This window comes from Dasypus novemcinctus, chromosome 21 (genome assembly GCF_030445035.2).
Source record: "Dasypus novemcinctus isolate mDasNov1 chromosome 21, mDasNov1.1.hap2, whole genome shotgun sequence".
NCBI lineage: Eukaryota > Metazoa > Chordata > Mammalia > Cingulata > Dasypodidae > Dasypus > Dasypus novemcinctus.
Genome location: NC_080693.1, coordinates 63,410,988 through 63,434,851, shown reverse-complemented (window position 1 = coordinate 63,434,851; position 23,864 = coordinate 63,410,988). Strand labels below are relative to the sequence as shown.

General features: G+C 38.6%; 1 protein-coding gene across 1 annotated transcript in view; it reads left to right on the top strand.

Annotated features, from left to right (window-relative positions):
- ITGA2B (integrin subunit alpha 2b) overlaps positions 1-23,864 on the top strand; it is a 141,785-nt gene that overhangs the window by 52,206 nt on the left and 65,715 nt on the right. Inside the window, exons 4-5 of the mRNA XM_058285006.2 lie at positions 5,243-5,310; positions 7,140-7,226. Of these exons, the coding sequence (XP_058140989.1) occupies positions 5,243-5,310; positions 7,140-7,226 (155 nt within the window). The remainder of the gene's footprint in view (positions 1-5,242; positions 5,311-7,139; positions 7,227-23,864) is intronic.

The following is a 23,864-nucleotide window of genomic DNA, read 5'->3' as shown; positions in this document are numbered from 1 at the left end:
GTTCAGAAAGGTAAACAGTGAGCACAGATTAGTTATATGGTGGTCAAAGTCTCCTTTTTAATGAAAAAAAAAAATGCTTAATCATATTCATATCTCACAAAACCAAACCCCATGTTCTTTTCTTTACCTTTAGAATTAGTATAGTACCAACTTTGCTTTTTATACAAAAACATTACAATATTGTGGTTAGCTGTAGTCCATAAATTACATTAGTTATATTTTTCCTATGTGTCACCACATTCTTGACATCCTGTAGTAGAACATTCCTGTATTTATGTTATTATTATTACTATTATTGTAAGATTTATTTTTATTTATCTCTCCCCCTTGTCCCCTGCCCTGTTGTCTGCTCTCTGTGCCCATTCGTTGTGTGTTCTTCTGTGTCCGCTTCCATTCTTGTTAGCGGCACCAGGAATCTGTGTCTTTTTGTTGCATCATCTTGTTGCATCAGCTCTCAGTGTGTGCGGTGCGACTTCCAGGCAGGCTGAACTTACTTTCACGCTGGGCAGCTCTCCCTACGGGGTGCACTCCTTGTGCATGGCTCCCCTACGCCGGGGACACCGCTGTGTGGCACTGCACTCCTTGCGCGCATCAGCACTGTGTTTGGGCCAGCTCACAACATGGGTCAGGAGGCCCTGGGTTTGAATTGCGGACCTCCCATGTGGTAGGCAGACGCTCTATCCTTTGAGCCAAGTCCACTTCCCTATATTTATATCATTAACCACAATCCTCATCTACTTCCAAAATCATTATTATGCATTCCTAATATTATCCCCCAGCTGTCCTCCAACTAACAATCTTCCTAGACTACTTGTTTCACATGTTTATATAACGAACAACATATCCGTAAAGTGTTTGTTATGTTCCTTATAATATGTTACCATCAGGTCCAACCGTTACCACATATTTACATTTCACCTTATTAAACGTAAACGTTCCATATACATCCAGCATCTCCACCTTTTCATCGCACATTCCATCTCCTACCAATTTGCACTTCATAGTCCAACTCCGTAAGTCTACTCATTGGATGTAGACACAGACAACTTTGGGAATTTTTAAACCATTTGGCACATTTATTGATTGGCTCCACAAATGTTTTCTTTTCTTCCTCCCTAGTGCCAGAAGTTCAGGTTTGTAAGTTTTATTATTTTGTTTTGTTATAGGTAATTCATGAAGTGTAGTACCTTGTTTTGCTCACTATTACCTGCCCAGAGCCTAGAACAGTACCAGATAAGACTCAATAAATATTTATAGTTGAATGGATTTTTGTACGGGCAAGGGCAGCATATGTAACTTGTGGTGTTTTTATATCTGTTGCCAGTCCAAACAGGGTTTTAATCATTTCAGAATCTTGTTTATTTCTAATTTATTTCTATAGGGAAGTCATTTGTCGTCTTCTCCAGTGTGGTGGATTACAAGATTATGGTTGCCCAGTCATCCTTTAATATTCTCTTCCCAATCATTACATTCATAGTTTGTCTCTTCAAAATTGGACTGCACTACAGTCCAGTTCTTTGGCCAGTTTTGTGGGTTGGTATATCTTTACTGTTTTAAAATAAAGACTGGTTCATGAGGGATTGTCCTGAGAAAGAGGGTGGCTGTATGTCATCAGGGTTTTTGTTTGGTCTGATTCTCTTTTCAGTTATGATAACTCATAATGTTATGATAACTCTTAATTAGCAAGAGCTGCATATTTTGGCCCTGTCATTTTAGAAGTGAAACTGCCTTGTAAAATATAGAAAATATATTTCCATTGAAGTTTTGATTTAGAAAATAGGAACACTTTTTTTCCATTACATGAAGACATTGGTATTGGCACATTCTGTATTTGGTATGTGTTTTTTCTTTTCCCACCCTTTTCCACTTGCCAAATAATAGTCATAGTGTCTATAGATCTTTCTATAGTATCTATAGATCTTTCCCTTAAAAGGGAAAGTATTTAGGCTTCTAATTGAAGTTGCCTCCTTTGGAGTGAAATTTTTTAAAAAGTGTTCTTGGTAATTTAATGGATTCTACAGTAATATTTCCCCTTTTTAAAAGAGAGAGAAAGAAAACTTGAATTTAGGTTATTTTATTTTAAAAAGTATTTGAGTTCTGAAGAACATCCATCAGCGAACATTTTGTTGCTCTGTACCTTTGGAAAATCATCACCATAAGTTGTTATTCGTATTCTGAAGGGATAATCTTTATGATAGGCTATGTCTTTGATAGCAAATGAGTAAATTGAGGGTTTGTTTTTTAATGTTGCAGCCTCTTGCTTTGTATCTGCCAGTGTTTTTTCCCACTGGGATTTTTCCTTAGTCTGGAGCCTCTTTAATTATGGAAAGAAATTCCTATTGGGCCTAGGCAATAATATCACCTTCAGGTTGCTTTGAAAGGCGGACTGCTTATTTTCTGTGAGTTACCTCTGTGTGGACTAATGGTAAATGTGACAGCTCTTTCTCCGGTGTTCCTGGTCTCCTTCAAAATTTGGCTTTGTTGTATACAGAAAGAAAGATGTTGGCAGGCCTGGAAAGACTTCATTAAAAGGAAACAAGAGTCTAAGGAGAGCCACTTAAGGAGTTTTATTCACTCATAACAGAAGTCAAATGCAGTTTTCCAAGCACTGCAGATCTAAGGTTATTTTCCAGACCTCTTACTTGTTTTATATATATATATATATATATATATATATTTTTTTTTTTTAAGGTCTTTAGGACACCCCACCCCCATCCTCAGGGATGGAGTTCCTTAGGAACTCCAGTTACTTGAACACTGTCCAGTTGATCTGATTGAGTCTTTGACATGATTTCTTTAAGGAAAAGTCCTACCTTGGGCCCTGAATACTGATTTACAGAAAGAGTAATTAAAAAGGGATTGGAAGCTAGTGCTTGTTCTCTCACTTTAAACTGGCACCTTTTCCCACTCCCTGCATTATTGAAGAGGAGAGCTTGTTGTTCATGTTCTCAAGTAGCAGTACAAAAATCTCACACCCTGGTCCGAACAGTAGGAAAACAGCTGCTGCAGCACAAAATATTCTCCATCCCCAGCTGAAATTGGGGGAGGGATAAAACCCAATTGTTACTTTAGCCTATCCTGTCTGCCTGCTAGAAGGCCTATTTCCTAACCTAATGGTTTCTGCCTAACAAATGGTGTTTCTTTTTTACAGCATTATGATCCTGGACTTGTTGTGGTGATGGTAAACTTAGCAGTGGTAATTTTTAATTTTCAGACTGAATTACTCCTTTTGTCATCAGTGCACCAATATGTTAGGCTTACTTTCTCTGTTGTAGCCTTCATCCTTCTGCTTGGTCTTTTTCATTTTCCTTTCCTTTCCTTATGCAACTTGTCTGATCCTTGTTCATTAAAGGGTAATGTTAAGAAGGGATGTATCTGTTTGTGTTAGAATTACCAAAAATAAAAATCAGTTAAAACATTAAATTCTAATACTGTCAAAACTTGATTTCCCCACAATGTAATGGGCACTAGCACTTGCTACTGCAATTTATAAATAAATTAAAACAAACTTTGACTGCCTTAGAAGGCAAAAGTACTAATTCAGAGTTTATAAACAGGGGTTTACAGAGGAATTGAATTTGTACCAAAAGTTTGATTCTTGCAAAAACAAATTCTGACCTACCAAAAAGGATACCAAAATAAAAAGTAAATTCTTTTGATATTTCTTTTCAATTATTTCATTGGACCATTTGTTTTTACTAGTAAATCCCTGATTGAGACGTTATGAAAGTGATATTGCTTTTAGGAAGTCATTTTTATAACCTGTCTTTAATTTGGTCCTTTTGCTAAAAATTGCAGTCACTGCTTATTTATTATACCATTGGGCATAAGGTAGTAATGCATTTTCTTTTTGTTTAACTGACAGTCTTTGATAGTATCTAAAAGAAGGCTATATTTTAGAATTTTTTTTTTCCTTTTTGGCTGGCATTAGGTGCTTGTTTATTTACTTAAACATTTTAAGTCCTGATTGTTGCTAATTATCTCCCTATTTGTTGTTTAAAAACAATAATGGGATATTGGTGTTAAGTAGTTAAACTTTTGAATTTGCTTTTCATTACTTTTTAAAGATGAAAATCATCTGCATGGATATAGAGCAACTAGATAGAAGTTATTGCCTGTCACTTGGAAAATGGTTCCTTATTTTTTCCCCAGGACCACACTCAGTCATGTTCATGGCTTTTTTGTTGTTTTTTTGTTTTGTTTTAGTTTTTGGTAGCGCCTCAGACTTAGCGTGATAAAACTCAATTTTTAGCCCAAAGGTATAATATATATGTGTGTATAACAAAAGAACAGAAACAAAAACAATTGTTTACACCAGCCTGAGTGAAATGATGAGGGAAGTAAACATTGTGTTTTTTCACTAAAGGTGTACAGCGGATAAGGTAAGTCCTCTTTTCAGTGGGCTTACATCACAATAAACAGCGCAAGTTGTGATGTAAAACAGCTGTGGTAGTAAAGTGCTTGTCTGCCCCATTTTGCTTTGTTTGGCTGGTTATGAGTGGATTAAATATACATTTTTTAAAAATCTTCAGCATAGATTGATTAGTTTAAAGTCAATTTTCTTCGCAACTAGTCCTTTTCACAGCTTACCGATTGCCGCAGCCAGTGTTAACTCCACTTTGGGAAATGGGACCTTAGAGCACCAGTTTGAAAGTAAAACTATTCTTTGTCTCTAAGGGCACCTAACTGTTGCTTTTCATATAAGTGTTTCACAGCCCCATTTAATCATTAAAAAAAATCTTTTTTTTTTTTAAACAAAACGAAAAATTTTAAACATATGAGTTGCAATTATTGAGTTTTTCTTCATGTTTGAAAATGTACATTTTTTAATTTAAGCATGTCCGTTGAGATATTACCAATTTTAAAAGTGTATATGGGGGGATGTCAGTGGACATTAAGAGTGAATGAAACTTAATGGGAGGTTATTTGGGATTCTTTTTAAGGAGGTTTTAAATTTTAAACCTCCTGGTGCCATTGCTTTAGAAGTTCTTTGCATTACTTGTTAATTTTGCTATATTAATCTGGAATTATCTTCAACTGGAGGGTCAACCAAGGTGGTTGGTTGGGTATAACTGGAAGAGGTAGGTTTGGGTGTAAGCTGTGAGAATGGCTTGTGTTTGGTTCACTGTAGCTTTCTGGTCTCTGCACTCCAAGGCAAGATCTCTAACCACCCAAACCCAATGTATAAGTAAGCTGTTGGCTTGGCTTTGCATCTTACCTTGATTATGTGTTCCTCTTGCAGGGAGAACAGATCCCATTCCGATTGTTGTCAAATATGATGTCATGGGCATGGGTCGCATGGAAATGGAGGTAAATTAATTTTATTAACTCATTTTATGGGATTTTTTAAATGATAGTAATTCCAAATTCATATGTCAATGCAACAATATACTTATTAAATGGAATGTAGTTTGTTTTTTTTTCCATTGTATGTTTATATCACATTTTTTTCTCTCTCTATTATTTTAAATGTTACATTAAAAAAATATAAGAGGTCCCCATATACCGCCCACACCCCTTGCCCAACTATTCCCACAGCAACCTCTTTCATCATTGTGAGACATTCATTGCATTTGGTGAATACATTTTGGAGCTCTGCTGCACCGCATAGATAATGGTTTACATTGTAGTTAACACTCTTCCCCCAGTCCACCTAGTGGGCCATGGCAGGACATAACAATGTCCAGCATCTGTCTCTGCAGTACCACCCAGGACAACCCCAAGTCCTGAAAATGCCCCCACATCGTATCTCTTCTTCCCTCTCCCTACCCTTAGCAGCTACCATATTTTAATATTTTTCTTTGGACAATTTTGGAAATATGTTTTACTTTATCATTTAGTGCTACTTTTGAGGTTGGTAGGTGGTAAAGAATGCCCCCTTGTAACAAGGACATAAAGTAGTTGAGAGATTTGCCCAGGTTATATAACAAGGCAAGATCAGATTTAGATGCAGACCCTGGTGCTTTGTTTCAGTAGGCAGTGTCGTTCAACTCTTAAAATACTTGCTGTAGAGAAAGCTTTGCCTTTGTAGTGCTGTGTACAGGTGTCATCTGTGATACCTCCTTTTTTGTTGCCTAAATTCCCATTGACCTAGTTTCCTAGGACTACTGTAACAAAGTACCACAAGCTGGCTATCTTAAAATAACAGAAATTTGTCTCTCATTCTGGAAACTAGAATTCCATGTTTCCTCTAAAGTCTGTCAGGAAGAAACTGTTTTGTTTTTTGGTTTTTTTTTTTAAATAAAGATTTGTTTATTTAATCCCCCCCCTCCCCTGGTTGTCTGTTCTCGGTGTCTATTTGCTGCATCTTGTTTCTTTGTCCGCTTCTGTTGTCGTCAGCGGCACGGGAAGTGTGGGCGGTGCCATTCCTGGGCAGGCTGCACTTTCTTTCGCGCTGGATGGCTCTCCTTATAGGGCGTACTCCTTGCGCGTGGGGCTCCCCTACGCGGGGGACACCCTTGCGTGGCAGGGCACTCCTTGCGCGCATCAGCACTGCGCATGGGCCAGCTCCACACGGGTCAAGGAGGCCCGGGCTTTGAACCGCGGACCTCCCATGTGGTAGACGGACACCCTAACCACTGGGCCAAGTCCGTTTCCCCAGGAAGAAACTGTTCCATGCTTCTCTCCTGGCTTCTGGTGGTGACTTGTTGGCAATCCATGATGTTTCCCCCTCTGTCAATCTGTATCCCAATTTCATTTTCTAACAAGGGCAGTAGTCAATTGGATTAAATGCCTGTGTCATTTTAACTTGCCTGATTCCATCTGTAATGGCTGTGTTTCCAGTAAGATTACCTGCTTAGTTAGGTACTGGAGATTAGGACCTCAACATGTCTTTTTGGGGGACACAATTCAATCCATAATACCCATTTACTATTATTTCTTGGGCTTTGAACATTGAAGTGAATTTTATTATCATCTACAAAAAGTGCCTGTTGGGAACCACCAACATGAAAGAATTAATGAATTATTTCGCATACTGTGTTCTCGGAGGTGACAAGAGGTAGCTGAGCAAAATACAAAAGTTTTTTTTTTTTTATTTCTGAACAGTAGTGTACTTGTGCACCTGCTTTTTCATAGCTAGTACTACTGTACTTCAGGAATTTAGCCTAAATATACTAATTATATCTATTTTTGTTAAGCTTGATTATGCTGAAGATGCTACCGAACGGCGCCGTGTCCTAGAGGTGGAAAAAGAAGACACAGAAGAGTTGAGACAAAAGTACAAGGTACCTAAATGAAGCGATTCTTGTGCATGGATTGGTCACACTGAAGGAGAAAGATTCGTTTTTGGTAAAAAGAATCTATGTTGATGACAGCACTTGTTTGACATTTGGTGATGATTAATAGCAGAGTGTAGGTTTCTGTTACTTTCTCATTGCCTCTGCAAAAACTGTGGACGAGAGATAATACCCACAGCATACCTCTATTTGGAGGATTACCTTAGTGTTTGAAAACAAATTGCCTAGCACACAGTAGGTAGTCAATAAATAGTAGATTTGAAAATAGTTATTTAAGAGTTCTTTGAGAGCTGGACAATTATTTGCTTTCATTTTTGTAATGGATGAAATATTTTAAGAATAAAATGAGTTTTTTCGTTCATCATTAATTAAAAGCTCTAAAGCCAAGATTCATCTTGTCCTTATGTAAGTAAATATTTGAATTTTCTCTCTTAGAATTTTCCTTTTTAAGGGGGTAGTATAGACAACTGTAGCTTAGGACATATTGTAAGATAGCTTTCTGAAAGGCTGACCAGGGAACATGCCTTTTGAAGTGTTGTATTATGCCTAACTCCTACCATAAAACAGTAAAATTTGAAGATTAGAACTAGTTAAATTAAGATTATAGTAACTTATTTTGATCATGTTACTTAGGTGGTTAAGCAGTTTGATATTATTGATGAATTCTGAAAAGAAATATTGGATTGTGTTTGTAAACTATCTCTTCCTCTGGGCCTATTAGATTATATTGGCTTCAGGGTTTACTTGATTAAGTAATCAGGTAAAGCTTTTGTGCCAGAAGGGCATTGAGCCCCTACCCTTGGTGGGTGGAGATTCACAGATAAAAGGCATGGCAAAGGACAGCGTCGGAGGGGTTTTGATGTTGGAGTTTGATGCTGAAACCTTAAGCTGGAACCCCAGGAAGAGAGGAACCGTAAGCCTGGAAAGAAGCAAGCCCTGGAAAGAGAGGAACCCAGGAAGCCTGAACCCTCACAGACACTGGCAGCCATCTTGCTCCAACATATGAAAATAGACTTTGGTGAGGGAAGTAACTTAGGTTTTATGGCCTTGTATCTGTAAGCTCCTACCCCAGATAAATACCCTTTATAAAACCAACCAATTTCTGGTATTTTGCATCAGCACCCTTTTGGCTGACTAATAGAGAATTTGGTACTGAGGAGTGGGGAAGTGCTTTTGCAATTACCAAAATGCTGGAATGGTTTTATAAGTGGGTAGGGTGTGTTTTTTGGAGGAATTGTGAGATGCTTCATGGAAAAGGCCTAGATTGCTTTGAAGAGACTGTTGACAGCAATATGGATGCTAAAGAGACATTTTATGATGCCTTAGATGTAAATGATGAAACTATTATTGAAAACTGAAGGAGAGGTGATCTGTGTTTTAAAGTTGCGGAGAACTTAGAAGATTAACTCCTGGTGTTTTATGGAAGGCAGAATTTAAAAATGGTGAACCTGGTATTTAGCTGAAGAAACTTCCAAAGTAAACTCAGAGAATTTCCTAGCTTGTCTTTGGACAGCCATCGTCTCCCAAAACTCGTTAAGAACCTTCATTGGGCTTTCGTTGGAGCCCATGGTTGCAGCCTGCCTGTGGAACCTGGACTTGTGCATCCCCACGGCTGCATGAGAGACTCTTGTAAAATTGCATACTATTGACAGATAGCTCTTGTTGATTCTGTTCCCCTAGAGAACCCTTGACTAATACAGCTGGGAAGGCAGAAAAGGAGTTTTTTGTAAAAATCTGTTCCACCATAAAAAAGAGAAATAGAAGCAAAGTCCTAGCATATAAGTTGTGAGAGTTACACAAGGATCTATAAGTGACCTTAAAAAATCTAACTACTTTGAGCTGTCTACAAATTTAGCTAAATATCTTGTTTTTTTTTAATAAGGTTTTTTTTTTTTTAAAGATTTATTTTTATTTATTTCTTTCCCTTCTCCCCGTCCTGCCCCAGTTGTCTCTTCTCTCTGTCCTTTCACTGTATATTCTTCTGTGTCCATTTCTGTTCCTGTCAGTGGCACCGGGAATCTGTGTCCCTTTTTCTTGCGTCATCTTGCTGCGTCAGCTCTCCATGTGTGTGGCGCCACTCCTGGGCTTTCTTTTGTGCTGGGCGGCTCTCCTTATAGGGTGCACTCCTTGCGCGTGGGGCTCCCCTACGCGGGGGACACCCCTGCATGGCACGGCACTCCTTGCGCACATCAGCACTGCGCGTGGGCCAACTCCACATGGATCAAGGAGGTCCTGGGTTTGAACCGCTGACTTCCCATGTGGTAGGCAGACGTCCTATCTGTTGGGCCAAGTCGACTTCTACTACGTATCTTGAATTCCCTAAATTGATGAGGAAAATGGAAAGGAGTACTGTATAAACCTTGGGCCATAGGAATCACTTGTCATTCCTGATACGTAAGGTTCTATTGTTTTATTTTTATTTTTTAAGATTTATTTTACTTATTTCCCCCCACCCCCACCCCTTGTTGTTTGCCCTCGCCATCTGCTCTCTCTGTCTGTTCATTGTATGGTCATCTTTGTTTATTTTAGGAGGCACTGGGAACCAAACCCAGGATCTCCCATGTGGGAGGGAGGCACCCAATGGCTTGAGCCACTTTAGCTCCTGCTTATTGTGTCTCATTGTTTTTCCTTGTTGTGTTTCTTCATTGCATAATGTTGCATCAGCTCACTGCATCAACTCACTGTCTTGCTCATCTTCTTTAGGAGACAGTGGGAACCAAACCTTGGACCTCCCATGTGGTAGGTAGGCGCCCAACTGCTTGAACTACATCCACTTCCCTCTATTATTTTCTTAGTTGTTAAGGTATACAAAAATTGGATAGAAATTGAGGTAACTATCCAAGGTCTTGAAGATGTGTTTTGAATTTTTAGTGCTGTTTTTTTTTTGTTTAAAGATATATTTTTTTATTTATTTCTATTCCCTTCTCCGTCCACCCAGTTGTCTGCTCTCTGTGTCCATTCGCTGTGTGTTCTTCTGTGTCCACTTGCATTCTTGTCAGCGGCACTGGGAATCTGTGTCTCTTTGTTGCATCATCTTGCTATGTCAGCTCTCCATGTGCGGCGCCACTCCTGGACAGGCTGCACTTTTTTTCACACTGGGCAGCTCACACTCCTTGTGCGTGGGCTCCCCTACACGGGGGATACCCCTGTGTGGCATGGCACTCCTTGCGCGAATCAGCACTGTGTGTGGGCCAGCTCATCACACGGGTCAGGGGGTCCTGGGTGTGAACCCTGGATCTCCCATGTGGTAGGCGAATGCTCTATCCATTGAGCCAAATCTGCTTCCCCTTTTAGTGCTGTTTGAATTACTTTTAAGTGGTTGGTTATAGGTTCTGCAGAGGGAGTGAAAATTGAGAGTTGATATTAACTATTTTAAGATTGCAAATGATTGTAAATCAAGACGTAGACATTTCTCCCCCCTTTGTTGTTACACCCCAAGCAGTGATACAAAGAGTCTGTAAGAGAAATAGTAGCTGTGAGATGCTTATTTCTCTAATACAGTTTCTAGGTCTCCATATTATATGTGAAGGCTATCTGAGCTTCTCTGTAGCTTTTGTGGATTTTTTTTTTTTCTGCCTTTAAATACTGAATTTGGAAAATATATTCAATATGGTGACTTTATTCAAAGTCTCTTACCGGAGCCACAATTATTTTATTGCATACAGCAAGCTATTATGTGATTGCTAACTGTGGCAGCATTATTTGCCATTCTTTCTTTGGATATCAGAGCTTATTTTATGTCAGTGAGCAACTTGAGACATTCATCCTAGGTTCTAATTACAGATATCCTTCCTTTATTACTAGTGAACCAGGGCATTTGTAAAAATACTTGGTTTGGCTGCAAGGTGGATTTTTACCCTTTTAGGCATGGATTTTTATAGAAATACGTATTTTCTAATATAATATTGAAAGCTATATTTCTTTTTCAGTTCTTTTTCCAATAGCATAATAATTTTTAATGAATAGCTTTATTTATTTCTTTTTAAAGATTTATTTTATTTATTTCTCCCCATCCCTTGTTGTTCACCTTCCTTTTGGGGAGGCCCTGGGGACTGAACCCAGGGCCTCCCATGTGGGAGGGAGGCACTTAATTGCTTGAGTTACCTCCACTCCCTGCCTTGTTGTGTCTCATTATGTTTTCCTCCATGTATCTCTTGTTGAGCCATCTTGTTGTATCAGCTTGCCATGCCAGCCCATTGCATCAGCTCACTGTCTTGCTTGCCTTCTCTAGGAAGCACCAGGAACCAAACCCAGGACCTCTCATGTTGTAGGCAGGAGCTCAGTTGCTTGAGGCACCACTGTTTCCCATGAATAGCTTTAGAGCCAAGTGACAAAGTATATATGAGTTTTGAAGTTAAGTTTTTAATAAGAAGATTTATAGTTGACAGTCCTTAAACCATTAAAAACCATTTGGACCAGTCATCCTCCTGAAAAGAATCTCAAAATGATAGATTTTTTTAAAACTTCTTAAAAATATCTACGAGTGGGTAAGATAATGAGTCCTCGGTTTAAAATCTAATGCAGTAAATCAAGTGGTGATATAGTTTTGCCCTGAGAGCATGGCATTTGCAAAACCTAGTAAACTTGAGCTTTTATTTTCAAAGCCTTAAGGGAGAACGTGGAAAAGTCTGGCGTACTCTCAGTGTGAAGAATTTAATAGGTGCTCCTTATAAAGAGGGTGACCCCAAAGTGCTGTGATGTTAGTGTAGTGATGAATGACAAATTAACCTGCCTCTCTTTTACTTTCCTGCAGAAGAACTAGAAGGAAAGTTAAACTGACTCTGAGCAGAGGTAGGGGGCAGAAACCATTCCTGAGACATAACCACAAGCCAGTATCCAAGAGAAGGATAAAGGCTTTAAATTAAGACTTTGAGCAGATATATAAGCATGTAGTTATTTTAGTATAACCATTAAATGAATAGAAACTGTGTAACTTTCAGATTGGTAGATGGAAATAATGAAACGAGAAAAAATAACTGAAGAAATGAGAGAAATGGAAATTAATATATCTGGAATAATTAAAAGTATAACTAAGATGTTTGATAATAATCCAAATATATCAGTATTATATTAAGAGTAAATAGACTAAGTTGGTTTTGAACTTAGCTCCACGTCAGAATCACTTAGAGATGTTTTAAATTTCAAAGCCTGGGACATACTGCTAACCAATTAAATCACATTTTCCAGGGGTGGCACACAGGTATCACTTATTAAAAATATTATCCAGGTGATTCTTGTGTGTAGACAAGTTTGGGAGCCATCAAACTAAATAAATGCTCCAGTGCAAGAAGAGAGATTGTTAGACTGAAATACAAATATATAGAAGCCAAATATATATATAAAATTCAACTATATGCTGTTTTCCAGAGATGTACTTAAAACATGTGGTTACAGAGAGGCTGAAAATGGAAATGGCAAAATAAATACCAAGTAGATCTAAGCAAAAAGCTGGTTAAAGCTATTACTGTCAGACTAGATAGACTTTAAGGAATGTAGTACCACTGGAGTTCACTTCACTAGGATGATAAACATTATAAAACTTGTATACATTTTACAATACTGCCTCAAAATATATAAAGTGAAAACTAACAGAACTTCAAAATGTTACATCCACCACCATAGTGGGATACTTTAATCCACCTCTCTCAGTAATTGATAGAAGGATAATTTTTTTTAAAAATCAGCAAGAGTATTTAGAAGATTTGAAAGATACAATTAACAGAGTTCACCAAATGATTTTCTAGAACAATGGACCCAGTTACTTTGGAAATAAAAATTTTCAAGCATACATGGAATATTTGTTTAAACTTTTTTTAAAAAAACCATATCCTGAATCATAAAAACAAATTTCAAAGAACTGGAATCAGGTTATCAAATCACAAGGCACCCAATTAAAAATATATAGTAGGAAAAACTCCTATGTTTGGGAATTAAGAAACACAGTTTTGGGAATGGATGTGGCTTAAGTTGAGCGCCCGCTTTCCACATTCTAGGTCCCGAGTTTGATTTCCGGTACCTACTAAAAACAAACAATAAGCAAACAAATGGAAAAAAAAAAAAAAGTCAGGGGAGCTGATTTGGCTGAGTGGTTGAGTGCAGGCTTCCCACATACAAGGTCCCAGGTTCAGTCTCCCACCCTGGTACCTCAAAAAAAAAACAACAAGACACATTGTTAAATAACCTGTCAAAATTATGGAAGATGAAATCAATTTGGGAATTAAATGAATGTCGCATGATGTTGGAGGAGGTTGTTGTTATGGGAGGAGTGGGGTGAGTGAGGTGGGGGAGGTATATGGGGACCTCATATTTTTTTTAATGTAACATTTTTTTAAAAAGGGACCTCATATTTTTTTTAATGTAACATTTTTTTTTAAAAAGACAAATTAAAAAAAATAAAGGAGAGGTAAACAACAAAAAATACTTGAGCAATTGGAGTTGGCTCGACTGATAGAGCTTCCGCCTACCATATGGGAGGATCTGGGTTTGGTCCTTGAGGGTCTCCTGGTGAAAAAGAAGAGGAGAAGGCGTGCCTGTGTGGCAAGCCAGTGCCTATATAGGTGCCCGCGCAGATCCTTGTGTGGTGAGCCAGTGCCCTGTGCAAATGAGTCACACGGCAAGATGATGATGCATCGAAAAGAGAGATAAGGAGAGAGTGAAGGTGAAGTGCCTTAGAAACTAAGAACTGAGGTGGGACCGTTGACAGGGAACCTCTCTGCCAATCAGAGAGGTCTTCAGGATCAAAACTGAAACAAAAATCGAAACGTGAATCCTAGAGGAGAGAAAATGAGAAGACAACACAGACAGCAAAAATAGCAGGGCAGGAGGAGGGGAAGGGGGGAAAATAAATAAAAATAAATCTTTAAAAAATAAATTCTTTGAACTGAAAGATAAAAATTCTCCATATTGAAACTTGTAGGATAAGCTAAAGCAGTATGGTACTTGATAGCAAATACATATCCATAAATGTTTATATTAGAAAAGAAGAAAGGCTGAAGTAAATTAGCTAAACATTAATTCCAGGGAAGTTTGTGAAAGAAAAGCAAAATAAAGAATGTAAAGGAAAAGGAATAGTAAAGATAAAAACAGAAACGAATGAAACAATAACAAGCATATAACACAGCCAATAGTGGGTGTTTCTGCCCCACCTCTGCTGTATGTCTATTGACATAGAACACCAATATCAATAATGAAAAAGAGAATATTGCAGATGTATCAGATATTAAAAGATAAGATGGAAATATTAGGACTTAATGTCCTAATATGTCAATAAATGTGAAAATTAATATATTTAAATGGACAAATTTCTAAAAGAAATATTGCTTGCTAAAATGGACTCCAGAAGAAATAGAAAACGTGAATAATCCTATAATTACTATATAAATTAAATCTGTAGGAAAACAGTGAGCAGATAGCAAAACAATGAGCAGAGAGCGAGCAAGAATGAGCAGGGAGCAGATGTGGCTCAAGCAGTTGGGCACCCGCCTCCCACATGGGCAGGAGGTCCTGGGTTTGGTTCCCAGTGCCTCCTAAAGAAGAAACAAAACAGACAATGAACAAAAACAACAAGCAAACAGATGAGGGAGATGAGGTGGGGGAGTTAAAAAATATATATGTATGTATATATGATGCTACCATATGACCTGGTAGTTTACTTTTAGATATGTATCCAAAAGAATTGAAAGCAAACACTCAAACTCATATTTGTACACCAGTATATCAGTGTTCATAGCAGCATTATTCACAAAGTTGTAAGGTAGAAGTAACCCATGTGTCATCAAAAGATGAATGGATAAACAAAATGTGGAATATCCATACAATTTTCTATTATTTAGCCACAAAAAGAAATGAAGTTCTAGTACGTGTTACAATCTTGAAGTGACCCTTGAAGAAGACATCATGTTGAGTGAAATAAGTCAGACACAAAAGGACACACATTATTTGATTTATCTTATGTGAAATAGTTAGAGTTAGCAAATACATGGAGACAGAAAGCAGAATAATGGTTACCAGAATAATGGTTACCAGAAGAGAGTGAGGGTTAGTGGGGAGTTATTTCTTAAATGGGTATAAGTTTCTGTTTAGGATGATAAAAATGTTCTGTAACTAGTGTTGAAAGTTACAAATTATTGTCAGTGTACTTAATGGTGTAGAATTGTTCACTTAAAAATGATTAAAATTATTTTTATAATATGTGTAGTTTACCATAGTAAAAAAGTGAAGAAAAAAAATAGAAAGCACCTAGGAATAGATATAACAAGAGATGGAAGACTTGACAAATATTGTAAACTACTACTGAGAGGCAATAAAAAACAATTGAATAAAAATGAGATTATTTATAATTTGTTCATGAATTAGAAAATGTAGTATTTTAAAGATCATGTTTTCCCCCAATTTTTTCTATATATTCAGTGCAGTCCAGTCAAAGTCCCGGTGGAGTTTTGTGTGGAATAGGGTAATCTGATTCTAGAATTTATATAAAAGTACGAAGGACCAAGAAAGTAATCTTAACCTAAGGGAAGCAGACGTGGCTCAACTGATAGAGCATCTGTCTACCATATGGAGGGTCCAGGGTTTGATCCCCAGGACCTCCTGACCTGTGTGGTAAGATGGCCCACGCGCAGTGCTGCCATGCGCAAGGAGTACCATGTCATGTAGGGGTGCCCCACAAGGAAAGCTGCCCCACGTGAAAAAAGTGCAGCCCACCCAGGAATAATGCTGCACACACGGAGAGCTGACACAGCAAAATGATGCAACAAAAAAGAGATGCAGTTTCCCAGTGCTGCCAGATAATGCAAGCGGATGCAGAAGAACACACAACAAATGGACACAGACAAGGGGGGGGGCAATAAAATAAATCTTTAAAAAAATAAAAAAAGAACTTAAGATAGAAGGATATACTTTGTCAACTTTCAAAAGCTTCTTATAAAACTGTAGTAATTAAAGCACTGTGATACTGACTGAGGATTAGACCAGTGAAACAGAAGAGAGCACCCAGAGTGCCCAGAAACAGCTTCATTTAACAAAGATGGTATTACAGATGAGTAGGGGAAAGAATTAACTTTTCAAAAAATTGTCTAAATGGTTGGTTATTCATATGAAAAATAATGATTTGTATCCCCTAGTTAACACAATATATATTCATCGATTGTAAGTAAATTAAATATTTAATGGGAAAAGAAAAAAATTAAGTTTTTAGAGGCTAGTGTAGAGAATTTTCTCTTCTGTGCTTAAACTACGATTTAACTAGTATTTCCATTTTGGTGATGTTACCCCTAACATTTTATTACAAAATTGCCATACATATAGAAAAGTTGATAGAACTATGCATCGAATGCCCCTATCCCTGCCATTTATATTCTACATTTAACATTTGTACTTTTTTTTTCCCACCAGGAGGTCCCAGGGATCAAACCTGGGTCCTCCCATATGGTAGGCGGAAGCCCTATCACTTGAGCCACAGCCACCTCCCCAGCGTTTGTACTTGTTTTATCATATTAATGACTTTGTAAAATCACTTTGAAAATTACTTTTTAAAAAATTTCTTCTTTATTTTTCCAATCTTCCCTATCCCCCCAGGAGTGCTCTGATCTTGCATTTTGGTTTCTGGTCCTGCCTTTATTTCTTTAACATTCCAATCATTCTTATTTTTTAATTTCTTTCAAATCTTTCTATTATCTGTAGTACTTGATATGTTATCTTTTTTGCCTCTCCTTACTTTCTCACAGTGGTTTGTCTTCTTGTATGGTTGGCAGTTTTTAATTAGCAACTCATTCTCTGAGGGGGTTTCTCATTTCTGGATTTTAGAGGGCTTCCTGGGACAGTTCATATGTACCTTTGCCATAGCCCCAGGTTTTTCACTGGATATGAAATTGTTTTAAAATGTTAATATCTAAGATAAGTGTTCCTGTTATCAGTGGAAAATAAAAATTCTTTAGGTTCATAAGTACCTCCAATCTGAAATTCCAACTAATAGTACGTGACTCCATTTATGCTCTGGTCGATGGTGAATTTCTTACTGCTTTCAGGAGATAGGGGACAATGAAATAGTGGAGTTTTTCTAGTCTCCATTTTAAGGGTGTAAACAGCTTTTTATAGGGAGAGTTAAGTTAACTTTCTCCCATGTAGCGTCCTGAGATTTCATCCTCAGGCACCTGGGGATTACCCCTTGTTTTTGAGCTTTCTGTTGATAACAGAATTATAATGAATTGAAATCTCACTCTTTTTTCCCCTATTTTTCCTTTCGTATTCTCTTCTTCCTATCCCTCTTGTTATTCACTCTTCCACTTAGATTGCATTTTGTACTTTTCACTAAACTGCTTTAATTAAGCCCACCACACACTTGTATCGACTAAATCCAGTAGGCCTTTTTAAGCTTGCATTTTATTCTATATTCTGTTTCTTGGCAGTACTCAAAACAATTGACTACTCTTTAAAATATTCTCTTTTCTCGATTTTGAAGATTTTAAACTTTCCTAAATTACTTCTTCCTGTTTTTCTTGTTGTTTCTATGCAGTTTCCTTTGTTGGCTCCTTTCTTCTGCCTGAATTTTATTTTTTTAAAGATTTATTTTCTTTATTTCTCTCCCCACCATCACCCTCCCCCGCCCTGTTGTTTGCACTTGCTGTCTGCTCTCTGTGTCCATTCATTGTGTGCTTATCTTTTTTTTTTTAGGAGGCACGGGGAACCGAACCTGGGACTTCCCATGTGGGAGGGAGGTGCCCAGTGACTTGAGCTACCTCCACTTCCTATTTTGTTATGCCTCTCATTATATTTCCTGGTTGTGTCTCTTTTTTGCATCATCTTGTTGCATCAGCTCACTGTCTTGCTTGTCTTCTTTAGGAGGCACTGGGAACCAAACCTCGGACATCCCATACAGGTAGTAGGCAGGTGCCCAACAGCTTGAGCCACATATCCTTCCCCTTCCTGAATTTTATTTATTTTTTAAAGATTTATTTATTTCTCTCCCCTTCCCCCCTCATCTACTCTCTTGTGTCCCTTTGCTGTGTGTTCTTCTGTGTCCACTTGTATTTTCATCAGGTGGCACTGGGGATCTATGTCTCTTTGTTGCTTCATCTTGCTGCGTCAGCTCTCCGTGTGTGAGGCAGGCTACATTTTTCACGCAAGATGGCTCTCCTTGTACAGGGGCCATTCATTGCATGGGGGACACACCTACGCGGGGACATCCCTGCGTGGGACGACACTAATTACATGCAGCAGCACTACACATGGACCAGCTCACCACATGGGCCAGGAGGCCCTGAATACCAAATCCTGGACCTCCTATATGGTAGGTGGACATTCTATCCATTGAGCCACATCCGCTTCCCCCTTCCTGAACCTTAGATGTTAGAGTCCCTCAGGTTCAAATGTGAGCTTTTTTTTTTTACTTTATTTATTTTTTTGTCTTTATTCATTTTTTTTAATATTACATTAAAAAAATATGAGGTCCCCATATACCCCCCACCCCCCTCACCCCACTACTCCCTCCATGGCAACATTCTCCTCCATCATCATGAGACATTCATTGCATTTGGTGAATACATCTCTCAGCATCGCTGCACCTCATGGTCAATGGTCCACATCATAGCCCACACTCTCCCACATTCCATCCAGTGGGACATGGGAGGACCTACAATGTCTGGTAATTGTCCCTGCAACACCACCCAGGACAACTCCAAGTCCCGAAAACGCCTCCACATCTCATCTTTTCCTCCTGTTCCCCACACCCAGCAGGCACCATGGCCACTTTTTCCACACCAATGCCACATTTTCTTCTATTAATAATCACAATAGTTTATGAATAGAATATTAGTAAGTCCACTTTAATCCATATGCTATTCCTCCATCCTGTGGACCTTGGAATAGTTGTGTCCACTCCGCATCTATGTCAAGAGGGGACTTAGATTCCACATGGATGCTGGGTGCATTCCTCCTGCTTTCAGTTGCAGGCACTCTTGGCTCCATGATGTGGTGGTTGACCTTCTTCAACTCCATGTTAGCTGAGTGGGGTAAGTCCAGTAAACCAGAGTGTAGGAGCTGAAGTCTGTTGAGGCTCAGGGCCTGGCTATCATATGGTCAGTCCAGAGATTCAGATCCCCTGGGTATATATTAAACCCCAGCACCAACTACAGTTCTGGTAAAGTAACAGGAAAGGCTTGTGAAAAGAGATCACATCTGAGTCCAGCTCCATCTCACAGAGACACCAACTCCAAAGAAGGGCCGACTGACATGGCACTGAACTCCATCTGCCATAACCATAAAACCTGTGGATCTCTGTAGCCCTCAGAAGAACCAATACCTGGGGTTGTATCTACTTTATCTGTCTTCTGGGACTCTGCTCAGGTGTGCATAAGGGCAACCCCTCTGATAACCTCCCGGCTCTTTTTTAGAATTTGTCCTTTCCATTTCCCCCTTGATTTAGGTCAAAAAGCATTTTTAACTCATGTTATTATATGTAGACAGAGATATTCTGCTGGTCCGAGTTGAACCTTTTATTCAAGGTCATTTTCTAGTTACTTCATCAGCTGGTACTTGGTAGTAATCTCTCAGCGCCAGGGAGGCTCATCCCTGGGAGTCATGTCCCACACTGGGGGGAAGGCAACGAATTTACATGCTGAGTTTGGCTTCGAGACTGGCCACATTTGAGCAAGACGGAGGCTCTCAGGAGGTAACTCTTAGGCACACTGCTGCTCTAGGCCTTGTTCTTATTTCAGGTGCACAGGCTCACAAGCATAGTCATTAGTATCAGGGGCTCATTGTTGAACCTTCATTCTTTTTTGGTCTTTGCCATTGCACTTGGGGGATTGTTGCTGTTCCTGTCTTTTTGTTTGTCTCCGCTCTCTCTTAAGGTACCAGAATTCTCCATGCCACCATGTTTTGTCATCTGTCATGTGGCTTTTATCCTTTAGGTTTCCTTTAAATATTACTTCATTAGGGACCTTCCTTAATCACCCAATTTAAATAGATCCTGCACTTTGTCTCATTCTCTTGTAGCATCCTTTTTTATAATTTGTAATTATGAATTTTTGTTCATTTATTTATTGTCTGACTACTTCACTAAACAGAAAAGGCCCTGAGGAAAGAGACTGTATCTGCTTTGTCTACCAGTATATCCAGCATCTACCACAGTGCCTGGCACATAAATATTCGGTCAATATTAGTTGAATAAACAAATTCCTTGAAATAATGGGGAAAGCAAGATCTGTTTGGTGTGCTGTCTAAAATAGATATTTTAAGGAATACATCTAGGGAAACGGACTTGGCCCAGTGGTTAGGGCATCCGTCTACCACATGGGAGGTCCACGGTTCAAACCCCGGGCCTCCTTGACCCGTGTGGAGCTGGCCCACACGCAGTGCTGATGCACACAAGGAGTGCCCAGCCACGCAGGGGTGTCCCCCGTGTAGGGGAGCCCCACGTGCAAGGAGTGTGCCCCGTAAGGAGAGCCACCCAGCATGAAAGAAAGTGCAGCCTGCCCAGGAATGGTGCCGCTGACGACAACAGAAGCGGACAAAGAAACAAGACGCAGTAAATAGACACAGAGAACAGACAACCAGGGGAGGGGGGGGAATTAAAATAAAATAAATAAATCTTTAAAAAAAAAAAAAAGGAATACATCTTTATTATTTTTTAAGTAAAAGACACTATCATGTGAATAATAAATAAATGAAATAATAATTCAGTCTCATAAGATTATGCATTATGTTTTGTGGCCCCTTACTGTGCCACTCCCCCCAATGTTCTTTCAAATTTGAAGTTTTTGAGGTGGTAGGGTAAGAATTACTTATCCCCATTTTATTAGAATATTTACTTAGAAACCTTATTAACCCTAAAATCTATAATATGTCTGAAATCTTAAACTTAAAAATATTCCATTTTCTGACCACAACCTTTTTTCCTTCATGCTCTTACTCTTTTATTTACTATATTTTTGTTCTTCAAATTCACATTACCTTGGAATCTTCACTTTAGTCATTTATCCCCTTTAATTTATACTCTGTTTTCTCTCTAGTACCACAAATTCATTCCCACCCCCACTCCCTGAGATGGCTTCTTCATCTGTTTGATCATTGTTTTTGCTCATTGTCTGCTAGTTTTTTTGCTCATTGTCTCTTTGCTTGTTTTTTCTTTAGGAGGCACCAGGAACCAAACCTTGGACCTCCCATATGGGTGGCGGGCTCTCAACTGCTTGAGCTTCATCCACTCCCCCCCACAAATTCTTTTTTGCCTCTCTAAGCATTTTGATCCCAACTCCCTTTCCCATCTTACCCTTTTGTCATGCCTATTGATCAAAAGCCTTTCCCCAGTCAATACAAATACTTGCACTCCTTATTTCTGCATCCTTTTCTGCAGTGCAGTGTGGGACTACTGCCAACCTTTACTGGCCCCTTAAACCTGCCAAGTTATCCTCTCTTAGTCATTCCCCTCAGCTATGATTCTCAAACATTGGTTCTCAAGCCCTTATCTTACTTTGGCAACAGTTGTTCTATCCCTCCCTTCTCCACATTTCCTCATTCCTTTTAGAAAACTTAAAGAAAATAGGGACCTTCAAGTGTACGTTACCTTCATTTACCTGTAATATCCTCCATCAAACTTGGTCCCATCTACTTCTACCCTTAAATATTTCTCTCGTTTTACCATCTGTCAAACGATAACTCCGACTTACATCTGAATTTTAGATCCTTGCCCTCCCTATTTTATCAGGGACCTCACACGTCTTTCCTATATTGGCAACCTCTCTACTCATTCTTATCACCACTAAACATGCTCGAACATGTGTTGTATGTCGGGGGAAATCCTAAAAATTAAAAAAAAACAAAAACAAACACAAAACCACTCTGTTGACCCAGTGTCCTTATAACTACCATCTTCTCTTTTTTTTTAATAAAAGATTTATTTATTTATTTCTCTCCCCTCCCCCCCCACCCCAGTTGTCTGTTCTCTGTGTCTGTTTGCTGCGTCGTCTTTGTCCACTTCTGTTGTTGTCAGCGGCACAGGAATCTGTGTTTCTTTTTGCTGCGTCATTTTGTTATGTCATTTCTCCATGTGTGTGGCACCATTCCTGAGCAGGCTGCACTTTCTTTCGCTCTGGGCGGCTCTCCTTATGGGGTGTGCTCCTTGCGCGTGGGGCTCCCTTAAGCAGGGGGACACCCCTGGGTGGCAGGGCACTCTTGCGCGCATCAGCACTGCGCATGGACCAGCTCCACACGGGTCAAGGAGGCCCGGGGTTTGAACCATGGACCTCCCATGTGGTAGACGGACGCCCTAACCACTGGGCCAAGTCCACCGCCACCATCTTCTCTTTTTACTTGTCTTTATAGAACAAAATTTTTGAAGAGAATAGTCTTTCACTCACTGCCTCATTTTCATCACCATCCTTTCTTTTATTTTCTAATTTTTATTAAAGTTATATTTGTACATAGTTTAAAAGTCACATGGTTCTATAGGGCTTTTTACAGGAAAAGCACAAACGAAACTTGCACTCCCATTTAACACTGTTGCTATTTTATTAAATATTGATAGGCTACTTTTAGAATATGTGAAGAATAACTGCAAACATTTTTATCTCTTCTGCTCAGTTAAGGAAAAGAACATTATCAATAGCTTTATGATCCCATCCCGTTCCATTTCTTCCTCAGAGGTAAACACTATCTTGAATTTTCTGTTCATCATTTTTGCTTTTTTGGTGAGTTTCCTTTTACTGATTTAAAATTCATATAACAGAATTCACCATTTTAAATTATACAGTTCATTGCTTTTTGGCATATTCACGGTGTTGTACAACCATCACCACTGTCTAACTCTGGAACATTTCCATCACTCTAAGAAGAAACCCTGGACATTTTTGCAGTCATTCCCAATTCCACTTCCCCTGGTAACCACTAATCTACTTTTTTTCTCTTGGATTTCCCTATTCTGAACATTTCATAAAAATGGAATCATGCAATATGTGGCCTTTCTTGCCTAACTCTTTCACTTAGCATAATGTAGGTTCATCCATGTTTGGCTTCTGCTATAATTCCCTCTCAAACAACTTTTGTAAAGAGTTTAAGTTCTCTTATGCTTAAAAAAAATTTTTTTTTAGTCTCTTAATTATATCTATTGCCTAGTTCTCCTGAAAATTGAGTTTGTGAGATTTTTTTCCATTTACCATTTTGTTTTCGTGAGCTAGCCTAGAAGAAAATGAAAATTATTTTCCTATACTGTCACATTGATACCAGAAATCCTACTGTTAGTTTCTACATTAGCAATTATATTTGAAATAATGACATTTCAGTATCATCCTATGCTAATCCTGTACTTTTTTTTCTTTTTCTTACCTTACTGTGTTGGCTAGACCCTCCAGTACAATATTGAGTTGCATCATTGATAGTAGGCATTCTTGTCTTATACTCATTATTAAAGAAAATATCTGTCAATATGTTCATATGATTTTTCTCCCTTAGGTTATGTGGTAAATAATATAAATTATTTTTGTAATTTTATATCATCTATGTATTTATGATTATTGCTGGAATTTAGACTGATGTGTCTGTTCCTTAAGTTTGCATCCTGCTAATGTATGGTAGAGCTTTCTTTGAATGCTAGGAGCTAACAAAAAGTAACAGTAATTTAAAAGGAGGGTGGGG